Below are 14,214 nucleotides of genomic sequence, written 5' to 3'. Positions count from 1 at the left end.
ATCGGAATGAATAAGTGCTAAAGGATGAGTTGTTTGACGTGTTGAGTTACTAAAGGGTAATTGTTTAGATTTCCCTAAAGGACAAGACGAACAAAATCCTATTTTATTTGAGGAGGAAACATCTATATGTTTGGAAGAGGCCAATTTATTTAAAACAACTTGAGACGGGTGGCCAAGACGATCATGCCACATGTCGAGAGTGGTGGAGACACCGAGTTGAGCCGCAAAACAAGACATTTTATTTGAACAAGATTTATTATCTGCAATTGGATAGAGTCCGTTCTTAACTTGCCCTTGGAGTAGTAGTCGTCTCGTGTTGTTCTCCTTCACAGAAAAATCATTTCCAGTTAGTACAAAATAACAATCATTGTCCAAACAAAATTGATTGATAGAGATTAAATTTGAGGAAGCATTTGGACAATGAAGGACTTTGGATAGAGTAAAGTTGGAATGATTTGAGGTAAGAGATGTGGTACCCATATTTTGAATCATCAAACCTGAGCCATTCCCAACTGTGATAGTCTCGTCTCCTTCATATGGCTGTGCGGTGGTGAGATTTGTCATATTATTGGTAATATGGGCATTGGCGCCACTGTCCGCATACCACACCTGTTGAGCATAAGAAGTATTACCTTCAGCAGCCATTGCAGCAAGATCTGATGGTGGCAAGCGACCTTGATAGGAGAAATTAAACCAATTATAGCAATCAAGGGCCATGTGACCCTTTTTACTACATATCTGACAAATGGGTCTGTTGTCACCAGAGTGAGATACATCGAGCTTGTTGCTAGAGGGCCCCACATGAGATGTGAAACGTGTAGGTGGAATAGCCGAGCGATTTGGGGCTGAGAAGCCTGGGCCTTTATTCTTCTTCGACACAGTTGGCTTGGAATAATTAGCTGCAGAGGCAAAATGATTGTCAGCGGGAACCGTGGGGCTAGAGACCTCCATTAATAATTCAAAATTCAAGAGTTCAGTCTGGAAGTCGTCCAAAGAGAGGTCCTTGTCCCTGGTTGCAAAGGTGAATGCAGTAACAAAGGGCATAAACTGAGGCTTGAGTCCACTCAAGAGGTAAGTGATGAGATCTTGTTCTTCAACAGGCTTGCCGGCAGCAGAGAGTTGATCTGAGAAAAGCTTAGCCTCTTCAATATACGAGAGGCATGAACGAGTACCCTAGGAAATAGTTTGAAGTTGTCGTTTGAGAAAAGCAATACGAGACCGCGAGGCCGAAGAGAAACGGGTTTGAAGAGCTTCCCATACTTGTTTGGAAGTCTCCAGATTAAGGACTGTAGATACAAGTTTCTCAGTGATGGAGGCATAGAGCCAACTGAGAACACAATTATCTTGTTTAAACCATCGAGTATACACTGGATTCGAAGTGCCGTCAGGCTGAGTTTTGGTTGGAGCAAGGCTGGTACCATCAACGAGTCCAACCATGTCGTGGCTTTTCAGGAAAACAAGAAACTGGATCCTCCAGGTAAGATAATTGGGGCCATCCAATTTCGGAAACTGTGGTGAGGTTTGGAGCGAAGAGGCCATGGTGGTTTGGTTTGTGCGGAAGCTGGGTTATAGGAACGGGTGTTGGGCGTTAGCCTTATCTGGCTGATACCATGTAAGAATCTATAGCCTTGATAGAAATGGATAGAAACAGAGAGACCAACACACCTCTCCTTCATCTTCATTTGACTTAAATAATACATTCTATGAGGTTACAGCTTTACAATAAGTATGGAAACATACAAATATGGAAGGAAGACGTTTTACATGATATAAGGAAAAGAGCAGAAAATCAGGAAATAAATCACACTGATTGTGCTGCTGTTACAGAGTTGGAAAGGAGAGACTCGGCTGCAAGTGTGGGATTTCCAGCTGCAAGTATGGGATCTTTATTTGGTCTAACAAAATTTTGGGCCCTTTTTTTTTTTTTTTCTTTCTTGTACAGCAACACATGCCATTAAATTCACAAAATGTGGCCGATTATTTGCAAAAGTTTAACCTCAAGAAGGTGGTAGTTCAAAAGGCATTGGATACTCTGGCTGATACTGGAGAGATCTCGTTCTCAAGGAGTACGGTAAGCAGAAGATTTACATCACCCGACAAGACCAATTTGACATCCCGAACAACGAAGAGCTTAATAGGATGGAGGAAAAAAAATGCCAGCCTTCAGCAACACCTCCAGGAGCAAAGAAAAGCAGTCGGCGAGGTCGAGGGAGGTACATCCTGCACTCCTTTTACTTGTTTTGCAAAAGTTAGTCCTCGGTGTTGATAGTCTTTGTTATTCCAAACATACCGACTCTAGAATTAAGATTTTGATTTCTTAATATAAGTTCCCATTAACATCAATGCAGGAAAAACCAGATTCAACCTGGGAAAGTCTGTGAATTTATGTAATGCGATGAAAACTGTGGGTGACAGCAGTGCTCTGCTTCGGCCTCGGCTTCTTCCGCTTTTGATTTTAGTGCTTTACCATGTGCATGAGTGTATTGTAAGTTTGATGTAATTTTTGATGTGGCAGCTGATGTGTAGAAGGCTGTTATATTAAGAAAAGCAGCCAGACCGCTTGGGAGCGGACTCTTAAAGAAATAATGGAGTTGGGGGGAGAGAAAAGAGGAATGAGGACAAACTGATCGAGAAAATTAATTAAATTGTATTACAGCGTCTTATCTTTACATCAAAAAGAGCCCTATTTATAGAAGAACCAACTGATAGTATTTATAATAGCGTGGAACTTTTGGTTTGAGTTTGAAGAGTATGTTTGCTTTTGTTAATGCTCGTATAATGGACATAAAAAAGGTTCCTTTTTTTTTTTTTTGCATTACTAGTATTAATAAGTCTGAAGCTGTAATCATGTGGAAAACCAGAAGCCAGTGAAGAGCTGCTCAGAGGAACTGAGACCATAAAAGGCGTATATGTTTGCATGCCTCATTCCACCATAAGATATAATATCATCTACAATCCATGTTCAGTGATATATTCATGGCTGGCATGCATTAACTTCATGATATATTCAACCAAAAGACTAAATTATGTAGCCCACAAGATGAAATACTGGCCCTAATATGTAAGACGATAATAATGGTTCAGCATCTAAACATGAGGCTATGCCGCTGTCCATACCTGCAATTGTTGATGTAGAAACATTATACTGATCGAACATTTCATTCTTGAGTACGACCTCTTCAAAGTTTTGGTGAAGGTTAGAGGCTTTTCGTGAGATTTGCAGTACTGCCTTCAACTCTTTTGCGACCTCTTTCATGGTCGTTTCTTTCCATTCAAGTTCAAGCACCTTTTCACAAGGTTGGCGACTGCAATAATCTCTTCTTTCTTAGCTTCCTTCAAAACTCGATTATCAAGAATATCAAACAAAATGTTTTCTTCCATTGAATTAATGAAATATGTGGCTAAACTTTTGGTTTCTAGCGACCCATATTTCATCCTCGAAAAAATAATAGTCATTGATTGGAAGGCATCCTCAGAAAATATGCTTATAGTTGTCATCAAATTGGACAATCAGGTCTCAAAGATTTCATGCCATCATTGGAGCCATATACAAAGATATTTAGAGAAGGAAACATATGTAATGGTAACTACAAATAATTAGCAGAAAACAAGAGAAAACTTCAGGACCAACCAAATATAAGCGAAAATTTTAATGAAGGAAGAATGTATTAACAGCTCATCAGAATTTCCGTCTCCATGATCCTAGCACATCCCACCAATTTTGCTATTTGATTTATTTGTAACGGCATTATTTGATTTCTTTCCATGTAAATTATTTGATTTCTTTCCATGTAAAGCATCACCGTACATAGCTCTATATATTATTCTCAATGAAATAATGCAAATCAATTCAGCCAAGCTATTGTTTAACATGGTATCAGGCCAAAACAGATTCTGACTTACCTCTCCTTCCCGATGGCTTCCTCAACCGATGATCCTCCTCCATCTTCTTCCCCATATCTCCTCCACCCCTCTGATTCTCCTAGTCTCGTTCTGGTTTCCGGTCTCCTCACAGGTGACAATTTCCCAAAATGGCAGCGTGCTATTCGCCGTGCACTCAACGCTAAACACAAACTCTCTTTCGTTGATGGTAGTCTTCATGCCCCTGCCAAAACCTCCCCTGATTATGCCCAATGGAGCCGCACCAAAGACATGGTCTTAACTTGGCTTCTCAACACAATCACCCCTTCCCTAGCCAATTCCTTGGACTATCACGATGATCCTCGAGATGTTTGGCTTGATCTCGAATCTCGTTTTAGCCATGGAAATAATGCCCGCCTCTTCCATCTCAAAAGAGAAATCTCCAACCTCCATCAAAACCAACTTTCTATACCCGATTACTACAACAATATCAAACAACTTTGGGATGAGTTGGGAAATCTCCAACCTCTCACCGATGCTACTACCTTGGAAAAAGGGCTGAAGATGAACGTGTCTTTCAATTTCTTCTCGGCCTCAATGATTCCTACTCTGCCCTTCGGTCCCAAATCCTTGCCACTGACCCTCTTCCATCTCTAAATAAAAGGAGCACAGACAATTGTCCATACAAGAAGCAAACCTTAAATTGGATGTGAAAATTCCAAGAGAAAGAAGGGGTTTCCCAAGTGAAAGATAGGCAGTCAAGCACTACAAAACAATACGAAAGAATCCTCGTAGAGGCAGGGATTGGCGTTTGCTCAATCCATATTTAGGATCTCACGAGCCCAATTTAGAATTAAGAAGCACCAATTCCAGAAATTGGGAGACAAATCAGGAACAATTGATAATTTTTCAGTCTTAGCAAGGTAAATGAGAAGCACTAATAGCAAATAAGCGACTAGGATATTCTTCTATCAATAAAGCCAATATTTCACCAATTCTAGATTCAATCAAGAAAAGAGATCACTCGTCTGCTGACTCAAACAATAAATAATCAGTTATCTAATTCACGCGGACGTCAAAATTCATAGCTTTAAACTTTTGCTTGAATCTTAACTGCTATGAAATACACACAAAATATATACGTGTACACACAGAGAACTAAACTCAACTAGAGCAAATAGCTGCGTTAACCCCCGCTAATCAGAGATTTTTGTTCTTTGCAAAAATCCAGATTGACCAGAGAATGAGCTAAATCTGACCTGGTCCTGATTTTCCAATTAAAAAAAAAAAAAAACGGTCCAAGAACAAAAAGATCGAATAAAAAGCATCTTTTTCATGTTCAATGTTTATAACTAAGGGAAAATAAAGTGCACTTTCGATTCCAAAAATGACAAATTATCCTACATTTCCACGGGAGCGAAACAAAGCTCGAAACAAACAAGCAAGCAAATAAATTACAATTTCAAATCGAAGCAGCAATGAAGAACCAGAAAATGGAATCGAGTGCACGAAAAGGCAAATCCGGAGAGAGGGAGAAATCAAAGAGGGCAAAATTACAAGCAACCAAACGACACCGCACGGATCGAGGCATTGAAGATTTGAATTTAGAGCTACATTTCAACCATGCACGAGTAAGCAGATCCGAGAGGGCAGAGAAAGAAGCAGAGTGTGGCAAATGTGGGAAAACAACTCACGGTTTTGGTCCGATCTGTGAAAGGACGGAGTCTCTGCCTCCGATCTCAGACTCTCAGGTTTCTGTTGCTTTCAGGCTTAGGCCTTGGGCCTTGTGGACGATGGTCCTCTCTCTTCTTATCGAGCTGTGAGTGTGTGTGTGTGTGTGAATGTGTCTGTCTGTCTCGTAAGTGCGCTTCTGTGACACGAGGAGCTGTGGCCAGGGGGCTGCGACACGAGCTCCCAAGAGCTGCGGGAAAGGAGATAAGAGTTGCCCAGAGCTACGAGAAAGGAGCTGTGCGGGAGATAGGGAGGGATGAAGGAGATAGAGCCGCCGGAGATAGGGAGGGAAGAAAGAGATAGATGATGAAGATAGGGAGGTAACAAGGAGACATGGCCGCGGGAAGGAAAGCGAAAGGGAGCCGTGCAAAGTGACCTCAGAAAATGATTAAATATTCGATTTGATTGAGCTACAGGTCAATTCAAATATGACTTGAGTTTTGAAATTACTGTAGCTCATCTTGTAGATAAAATTTGTTTAGCAAATTTAATGTAGATCATTTTTTCTTCACATTAGTTAAAGATCAATATCATGTACAGTCTTTAAATGAAGATTGTATATATAAGTCTAATCAATTTTATCATTAATTTTTTTTTTAAATTATAATAATATTCTTCTCAAAATGATATTTTTTTTATTTAATAAAGTATTTACATATACAATTTCTATCTGGAGATTGTAAATAAAATTTCTCTTAATTAAATTATAACTTCTACTTGCATTTGCCAGTGCTCTAACCCCCAAATCTAATAAGAATTATTTCTCTAAAGCAAAATCAGCTGAGTCTTACTTGTTTAAAAGAATTTTATTGGGTTTTCAATTCCTATATATAAATATACACACACATATATATATTGCTCTTTGGAGTTTCAAAATTTGCAAAAATGTATTTTCTGTCTAATTTTTGTTAATAAACATTTCGCTTCTAATTCATTTGGACTTTTAAAATTTCTCTTATTGTTTATTAAAATTTCAATTGTTTATAAAATGATAGATCAATAATGCTACTTGATCATCGGATGCTTACAGTTCAGATGACCCTCTTAATGTACATAGCATCACTGCGTGATGACACTTGATTTATTAAAAAACTAAAAAAGATTTAAAACACAAACACAAAATGTGTAGAGGAAACTTAAGGTTTTAAAATCTTGAATGAAAATGCTATTCCATCAAAGAATATAGTAAAAATAAAGTTACAGATTAACTAATGTGACTTAATATGATACAACATATTTACTTTATAGTAAAACTAAGAACGTTACAATATATTTATAAATTTATTTTTATAAAATAATTTTATAAATAAATTAGTATTTCTCTTTCCCTTATGAAATTGTTGGAGAAGACACATTAGACGATAAAATGTTTCATATTTGATGCAGATTCAAGCTGTTGTACGTAAAGAAATATGATATTCTTTTTATTGCGGACGAGGTAGTACTACTCTCTGTTTCTTATATTTCCCTATATGTATGCATATCTTTATTTGTATCCTAATATTATAAGACCTGATTTGTTAATATATGTTTTTTTCTTAGGTAATTGGGGTGTATTTTGAAGGCTGGGCACAATGTTTGGGTGCGACAAGTACAACATAAAACCAGACTTTGTGTCCCTTGCAAAGGTAAAGTTGGGATATAATTAAACCCAGAGATAGAACCTCAAATCCCAGGCCCTTTCTTCTGCATATATGTCCATTGGAGCTGTACTTGTGAGCCCCGAAGTATCAGAAGTCATACATGCATTGAACACTTGTTTGGATCCCAAACTCATCTCAACTCATCATTATAACTTTTTCAAATTCCAATACAAAATATAATAAATAATTCAACTTTTTCAAATCTCAAAATAATAATAATATTAAAAAATAATATTTTAACAATATTTTATCATCTCAACTCAACTCACTTCAACATCCAAACACAACCTTAAGTTGAAGGTTATTTAGTATATGACCGTATATGCTTTCTCTTTCAGGTTTTTCTCTCATAAGATGGATTTACTTATTCTAGACACCCAGTATCAGTATCCTGCATCATTGCAATAGAAGCGCTTAAGATCTACAAGTGTGTTCTTTTCTTCTCATCCAGTTTTACTTGTTCAAAGTTCTATTTCATAGGTTAGAATATCTTGTACGTAGATCTACTTAAAGATTGTCATGTTGTGATTACTCGTTATTGTGATGGTCCTCACTACATGATTGAACTTAATATATGGTTGAGATAGACAAGCATATTGTTTAGGTTTTTTCCTCCTAATATTTTCTATCTCTCAATCTTATCTTCTTGATGATATGTATGTATTGCGGGGATAGGCTCTTATTTTGGAGCACTATGTGAGAAGCATGGAATGTTAGCACGTGTAGTAGTAGATAACATAATGGATTAGAAGATCAAATAAGAAATATTTGATTTTGCAAAAGAAAAAGTTTTTAGTGGATTATTTAGAGATATATTGGAAGGAATAATAGACTTGTGAGCATTGGGCTCCGTTTGGTGATGTTGAGACGAATTTAATATACATTTGCAATTCTATTACTTATGAGTAATTTCTTGGAATCAGAGATTGCTAAAGTTCTCTCACAAAACTATATTTTTTTCCCTACTCCTTGTGCTCTGTCTTTGCTGTTCTTGTTGATTATACATTTGCATTGTAGACATGTATAGCCTGCTTTCATAAGAAAAACGCGTTGAGATTTTTGACTAAGAAAAAATGGCAACTAATGAAAAAGTGGTTACAAAATAAAAGAATCGAGTCTATTTTGGATTATATGACTGACATTCTATTGCAACTTATTCTTCCTAAATCTGTGTCCAAGGCATTATTACATTGGTTTGAAATGGTAATTCTAATGATTTTCCTATATGATTGGAAGTTTTTGGGTCTCATGAAAATCAAATTCTGAAGTTCTAAATAGCAATAATTTTCAGCTAATAAGCATTTACGGAAAAGCGCTGAGGGCTACTGAAGAGAGGGTAAAGGAACTCAAGTCTCAGCAGAAATAGTTTGTTGTTGATAATGCCGAAAAATCATCTTGCTTCATGTAAAGCAACATCAATTCTCTTAGTGACTTGTGAGACAGATGGTATTAAATAAAGCATCCAAGTTATAACCTGTGAAAATTTATCTTTAGTTTGATTTCTCTGCATCTTTTCCAAATCCGGTTCTTCAAATTTAGATTTAGCTGACTCAGCAGGCAACTAGAAAGATCGTGCCCATGGCATGTGACCATAACATGGAGAGAGAGAGAGTTGCTAAGAGTTAGTTGCTTCACTCCTCTCATCAAAGTTATTTGATGATTTTTGTGGATTTGATTCATTAATTGTTCCAGATATCCTTTCACAAGGGGTTTAGATGGCACAACAACCTTGGTCTCTGGTGGGTTTAAAGTACCCTTGTCATTCTCGAGAAGTGAGTTCCATTGAGTGGATTCAGTCTCTGAGGAAAATATATAGTGGTGTTGGCTCTTTTAGCAGATTTGTGGTTTCTTGAGGGTTTGACCGTGAGAAAATGAAAAAGAAGAGAAAAAACTGCACACACCCAATTAAGCAATAGACCTTATAATGGTAGATAAACATTCAAGCGATCAATGGTCACCTCAGCCTGATGGTCTTCTTTATAAACCAAGATGTTATGTAGCTTATTTTTTTAGCAGTTCATGAAGCTTGTAACTTTCTTTGATCCTTTGAGCATGAAGAACATGGTCTAAATTTGTGAGGCCTATTACGCCAAGGGTTTTGTTGCTTTTAGCAGGTTGACAATCTTCATGATTTGGCAAGATTTAAAAGGTGAAAAAAGCCGAAGGTGGCTATTAAAGATAAATATAAAGAGGAGTTGATTTCTTCTTTTGCTGCAAACTCTAAACAGCAATAGAAACCCAGAGGGTAATATAAAAATATATGCTTATGAAACCGAAAAGAAAATTAGTGGACGTTTATGCTTTATACTACCATATATAAGATTATCTTTGTTAAATAATGAAAACTGCAAATTATGTAGCTTACAAGATGAAATTGAACAAACAATACAACACAAATCAAGTGTAACATCACTTGATGATTAAGAAGATACTAAAAATGGCTATGAATCTAAAGATGAGGTCGCGAATATACCATCCATACCTGATGTTGTTGATATAGAAACAACATCATATTCCTTGGATATTTTAGTTCCGACATCTTCAAATCTCTCCATATTTCTCTTGAAGATTAGAAACTTTTGGCGACATTTGGTTGGCCTCCAATTCCCTTGCAACTTCTCTCATTGAAGGTCGATCCTTTCGGTTCAAGTTCAAGCATCTTTTTGCAAGGTTTGCAACTGTAATGATTTTTTCTTTTTCTACTTCATTCAAGACTTGATTATCAAGGATGTCAAATAAATTGTTCCCTTCCATCGAACTAACGAAAAATGCAGCTAAACTTTTGATATCTCTGGTTCTTGATGATGAGATAGCTTTTTCTCCGGTCAAGAGCTCAACAAGAACAACACCAAAACTATAAACGTCACTCTTATCTGTAAACTGGCCTGACAAAAAATACTCAGGGTCTATATATCCAAAAGTTCCATGTACTAGTGTGCTTAGATGAGTTTGATCGATAGCAACAGATCTTGAAATTCCGAAATCTGCTACTTTTGCTCTATACTTGTCATCTAAGAGGATGTTTGTAGACTTAATGTCGCGATGGTAAATTGGTGAAGAAGCTACTGAATGTAAGTAGAAAAGAGCCCCTGAAACTTCTATAGCAATTCGTAAACGCATATCCCATGTTGGTGGAAACTCCTCATTTTGGCCATTGAGATATTGGGCAAGAGTTCCATTAGGAATGAATTCATAAACTAGAAGTGGAACTTCTGTTTCCAAACAACAGCCAAGCAACTTAACCACATTCCTGTGATTAATTTGTGAAAGAATCACGACTTCATTTACGAATTCTTGAAGTTTCTCTTCATCAATTACGTTGGACTTTTTTATTGCAACAATTCTTCCATCAGCCAATATACCTTTGTAAACAGTGCCTTGTCCACCATGTCCAATTATTCTATCTGCACAAAAACGATCAGTGGCCTTCTCCAATTCCTTTGAATTAAACAATTTTGTGTTCTCAACTTTGTCTTTGCTGTTTGTAGATATTTGTTGCTCTAGTAGTAGTCCACATTTTTGTTTGAATAACTTCTCCTTGCGTTTAATCCTCATCCTTTTCTTTATCACTTTGTATGACCACCATCCACCAAAAATCAGAAATAAGACACCAAGGCTTGCGCTAACACCTATATATTTGACTCAATGAAATAGAAAGATTACTCCTTGCACTAGTACTATATAATGGTAAAATAATAAAATGGATGATTAGGAACATTGAGTAGTACTAGATAGACATGATTTCTATGAATGCTAGAATATTGCCAGCCGATGAAGTACTATGTTGTGCCAAATGCATGCAGGTTCACATAAAATTGAATTAGAAGTACTCCTAAAGATGAATGATAATTAAACTGAAAAAAAAAAGTATAGCTTTCGGGTTGGAGAACTAAGTACTAACAAGCCTCACATGCTTCTTTCTAAGAAGGTGAAAAAATCATGGGACCCACATGAAAAATTTATTTTTTACTGATGGATCTCACTTTTTTTTAAATGAAGTACGCGTGATTTGCACACCATAAAATAATATCTAACATTACTTAACAACAAATATGTGTAACCTCTATTGATTAAAACTAACAGAAACAACCTAAATCGAATTCTTCAAAAATATAGCATAAGTATTTCTGAAAAAAAATGCAGTAGAGACGTGAGAAACAATTATAAATTAGCAAGAACAAAGCAGAAAAACAATATGAGAAAGGTTTACAAGTCGTTTTTGGCTCAATTTTCCAAAAGAGGAATAAAAGAGAGCATTGGCATTGGACCATTACCAATGCTTGGACCGAGTATTTACTGCACTATAAATGCATAAGCTATGCATATAGATAACTTTAATATATAAACTGCATAGATATTGACTATCTAATTATATATATATATATATATATATTAATTAATTAAACCAACTTGATGAAATGATATGGGCATATCTCAATTTCACAAATAAAAAATATATCTATATTTTAGACATTCATTTAACCATCTTCGTAGAAATAAATTGGAAGCTGATGTCAGCTTTCTTATGGATTAAATGGTAGTCTATATTGATCAGAAGAAAGTTGTTGAAATATTTAATATGGATGAGATAATGGATAAATAATATTCACTAAAAGAGGTAGTGTCTAGTTCTCTAAGACTACGTTTGGATATATAAATTATCTCAACCTATTTCATTTTATCTCATCACATTATTATAATTTTTCTTAATTTTCATGTAAAATATAATAAATAATTTAATTTTTTTAATATCAAAATAATAATAATATTAAAAAATAATATTATAATAATATTTTATTTAACTTATTTAAAAGTATCATATCTTATCTCATTCACTATCTAAACGAGCCCTAATTAGCATAATTAATGTTATTTTTAGTATTTATGAAAATGTGGCTTCAACTCGTCGATACAAAAGAAGGAAGACATACCTATGATTATGAAGAGCTTGACATTCTTAGTAGTGACGCAACGGAAAGAACCTTCTGTATTTTCACAGCGTGTAATTGTATTTGTACAGTTGTTGAGGCTAGGGTCTGCACATTTGTCAATATCTGCCAATATTGTAATGGAATTTGTTAAAAAAAAAATACTACTATGTTTGTTCAATTTATTTTATCATTTTGATTGTTTATGTATTTAATTTTTTTTAATGATTAAGGAAGTAATTATTAGTATATTTATATTTTTTTATTTTATAAAAATATTTAAATATTTGAAATAAAAGGAAAAAAAAAAAGAAAAGTATAATTTGCACTAAGTGGCACAATGAGCGGGCACTTGCATGTGGAAAAGTAGCACCACTCTAAAGAAAAATGCTACTTTCACCGACAGTTGGGTTCCGATTGGATCTCGGCAATTTTTTTTTTTTTTTACTTAATGATTAAAGAAGTATTTTTTAATAATATTGTGACTTGTTTTTTAAAAAATTTTAATGCAAATGATTTTTACTGATGTGATAATATCATTTCGTAAAAAAGACATATCTTTTTTAATTATGAGTTTTCCATTTAATCTGAATTTCAATTTTTTCATAACTGATCTCTTATATCTAAATTAACATAATTATAAAATGATTTGTAAAAAGATCATGTTGTGTTTGTACATAAAAAGACACGCTTTCTAGCTACACAGTTACACAATATGATTTAATTTGCAATAAAACTCCTTTTTAAAAAATTAAAAAAAAATTTCGTTCACAAATCATATAATAATGGCGTAAAGTATCAATCAAAAAATAACTATGCTTATAAAATTTGTTTTACACTTCTGACTTGCAAATAAAAAAACTTAATTGGAGAACTAAATAAATGGAGTAAATTAATATAAGTTGTTACGAAAGATAAATTTACCTTCACATCCTCCAAGAAGATACGGATTTCCTCTGTAGCCACTCCGGCACCCACACAAGTTAGTATAGTTTTGAGTGTCATTCCCAAGAGTAGGATAACTAAATATGTAACAAGAATAGGTTGACTTCTTGTATTCACTTGCCGTTGAGTTTTTCCGTATGGGAAGAGAATAGAAAGAAGTATTGTCTATCCCCCAATCCAATACCACTGGAACAGACATGTTTGGATTCGTTGATAACTCTGATAACTCTGTGAAATTGTTCTCAAACCAATTTTGGTCAACCAAAAATGCATAGTTGCAGTACTCACTACTACTGCTGCCACTATTACTACTTTTCGGCTCTATAGTTGTATTGAATGCTTGGAGATTATAAGGGATTGTAATTTGGCAACAGTTTGTGGAGCTGCAAAAACTTCCATTTGTGAATGGAGCTCTGTCACAAGGGGTTGTGCACCCACTAAATGACAACGTGTCATCGAGCAAGGACCGCATTCGCAACGAGGCAGAGTTGCTGCAACCCATGGCAACGAAGCTGTTGTTGATGTTGTGAAATTGGTACAGCTAGAAAATATGGGATAGCTGACGCGAACTGTGCCTGGAAGATAATCTATGTCAATCTCCAGCACCTCCAGGTCGAACCTCTTCAAAAAGGGTTTTGGAAACCTCGTTTTGCAGACTATTTCAAACCAATCTCCGACGTAGCAACCTTTTCCGATTCCAAAAGGGTATGGAATGCTAACGTTATTCCCACAGTCTTGTGGACATGAACTGTTTATTACGTTCGATACTCGCGCGAATGCATTGACTGAGCACATGACTAACACAAGCATTCGAAACAGTAACATTTGCAATGCCATATAGATCTCTTTCTATGATGATTATGATGAATTATTAAGGCCAAAGCCTCAGATCATCGGTTTATATATATTGTACTTTCTTCAGATATTTCAAAGCTGGAAGTTGCCTTAAAGGCCGAAGTTAGTAGGAAAGAAAGTTCTCAGATACAGGGGAAAAAGAAAGACCTCGTGATCAAATCAGACTAATGGTTATCCGAATAATTTCTATGAAAGTTACATAAGCTGTCTGAAAAGGCAGGTCGGCTCTATTGTTAATACGTACTAATGAT

The 14,214-nt window shown here is 35.6% G+C and overlaps 2 protein-coding genes, 1 long non-coding RNA gene, 1 other non-coding gene and 1 pseudogene across 5 annotated transcripts in view; 2 read left to right on the top strand and 3 right to left on the bottom strand.

Moving 5' to 3' along the window:
* LOC109010285 (gamma aminobutyrate transaminase 3, chloroplastic) overlaps positions 1 to 8,721 on the top strand; it is a 60,732-nt gene extending 52,011 nt beyond the window's left edge. The window contains exon 14 of the mRNA XM_035694601.1: positions 8,527 to 8,721. Coding sequence (XP_035550494.1) covers positions 8,527 to 8,601 — 75 coding nt within the window. The 3' untranslated portion in view covers positions 8,602 to 8,721. The remainder of the gene's footprint in view (positions 1 to 8,526) is intronic.
* LOC118349562 (homologous-pairing protein 2 homolog) lies at positions 1,852 to 2,612 on the top strand. The gene is made up of 2 exons (XM_035694602.1): positions 1,852 to 2,213; positions 2,349 to 2,612. Exons 1-2 carry the CDS (start codon positions 1,949 to 1,951, stop codon positions 2,498 to 2,500), a joined length of 417 nt encoding a protein of 138 aa, XP_035550495.1. The 5' UTR covers positions 1,852 to 1,948; the 3' UTR covers positions 2,501 to 2,612.
* LOC109019672 lies at positions 2,890 to 5,953 on the bottom strand. 2 transcript variants are annotated; one of them, XR_004802543.1, is made up of 3 exons: positions 5,556 to 5,953; positions 3,904 to 4,514; positions 2,890 to 3,305 (listed from the first exon to the last, which is right to left on the bottom strand). It is a non-coding gene; the product is annotated as an uncharacterized LOC109019672 (long non-coding RNA). The 2 variants fall into 2 exon arrangements; XR_004802542.1 differs by having other exon boundaries at positions 2,890 to 4,514.
* Positions 3,469 to 3,542, bottom strand: LOC118349739. Its single transcript, XR_004802658.1, has one exon. It is a non-coding gene; the product is annotated as a small nucleolar RNA R66 (small nucleolar RNA).
* A 793-nt stretch (positions 8,722 to 9,514) lies between the features above and the next one.
* LOC108996775 lies at positions 9,515 to 14,011 on the bottom strand (annotated as a pseudogene).
* Positions 14,012 to 14,214: the final 203 nt, after the last annotated feature.

Source organism: Juglans regia, chromosome 10, assembly GCF_001411555.2.
Source record: "Juglans regia cultivar Chandler chromosome 10, Walnut 2.0, whole genome shotgun sequence".
In the NCBI taxonomy this organism is placed as follows: domain Eukaryota; kingdom Viridiplantae; phylum Streptophyta; class Magnoliopsida; order Fagales; family Juglandaceae; genus Juglans; species Juglans regia.
Note: the sequence above shows the minus strand (reverse complement) of the source record. Positions and strands in the feature narration are given on the sequence as shown.

What these genes read in the sequence shown, in the direction of transcription:
- LOC118349562 (XM_035694602.1), top strand. Translation starts at nt 1,949, where the DNA reads ATGCCATTAAATTCACAAAATGTGGCCGATTATTTGCAAAAGTTTAAC. An exon ending in AGTCGGCGAGGTCGAGGGAG is followed by an intron (nt 2,214 to 2,348) that starts GTACATCCTGCA and finishes ACATCAATGCAG; the next exon opens with GAAAAACCAGATTCAACCTG.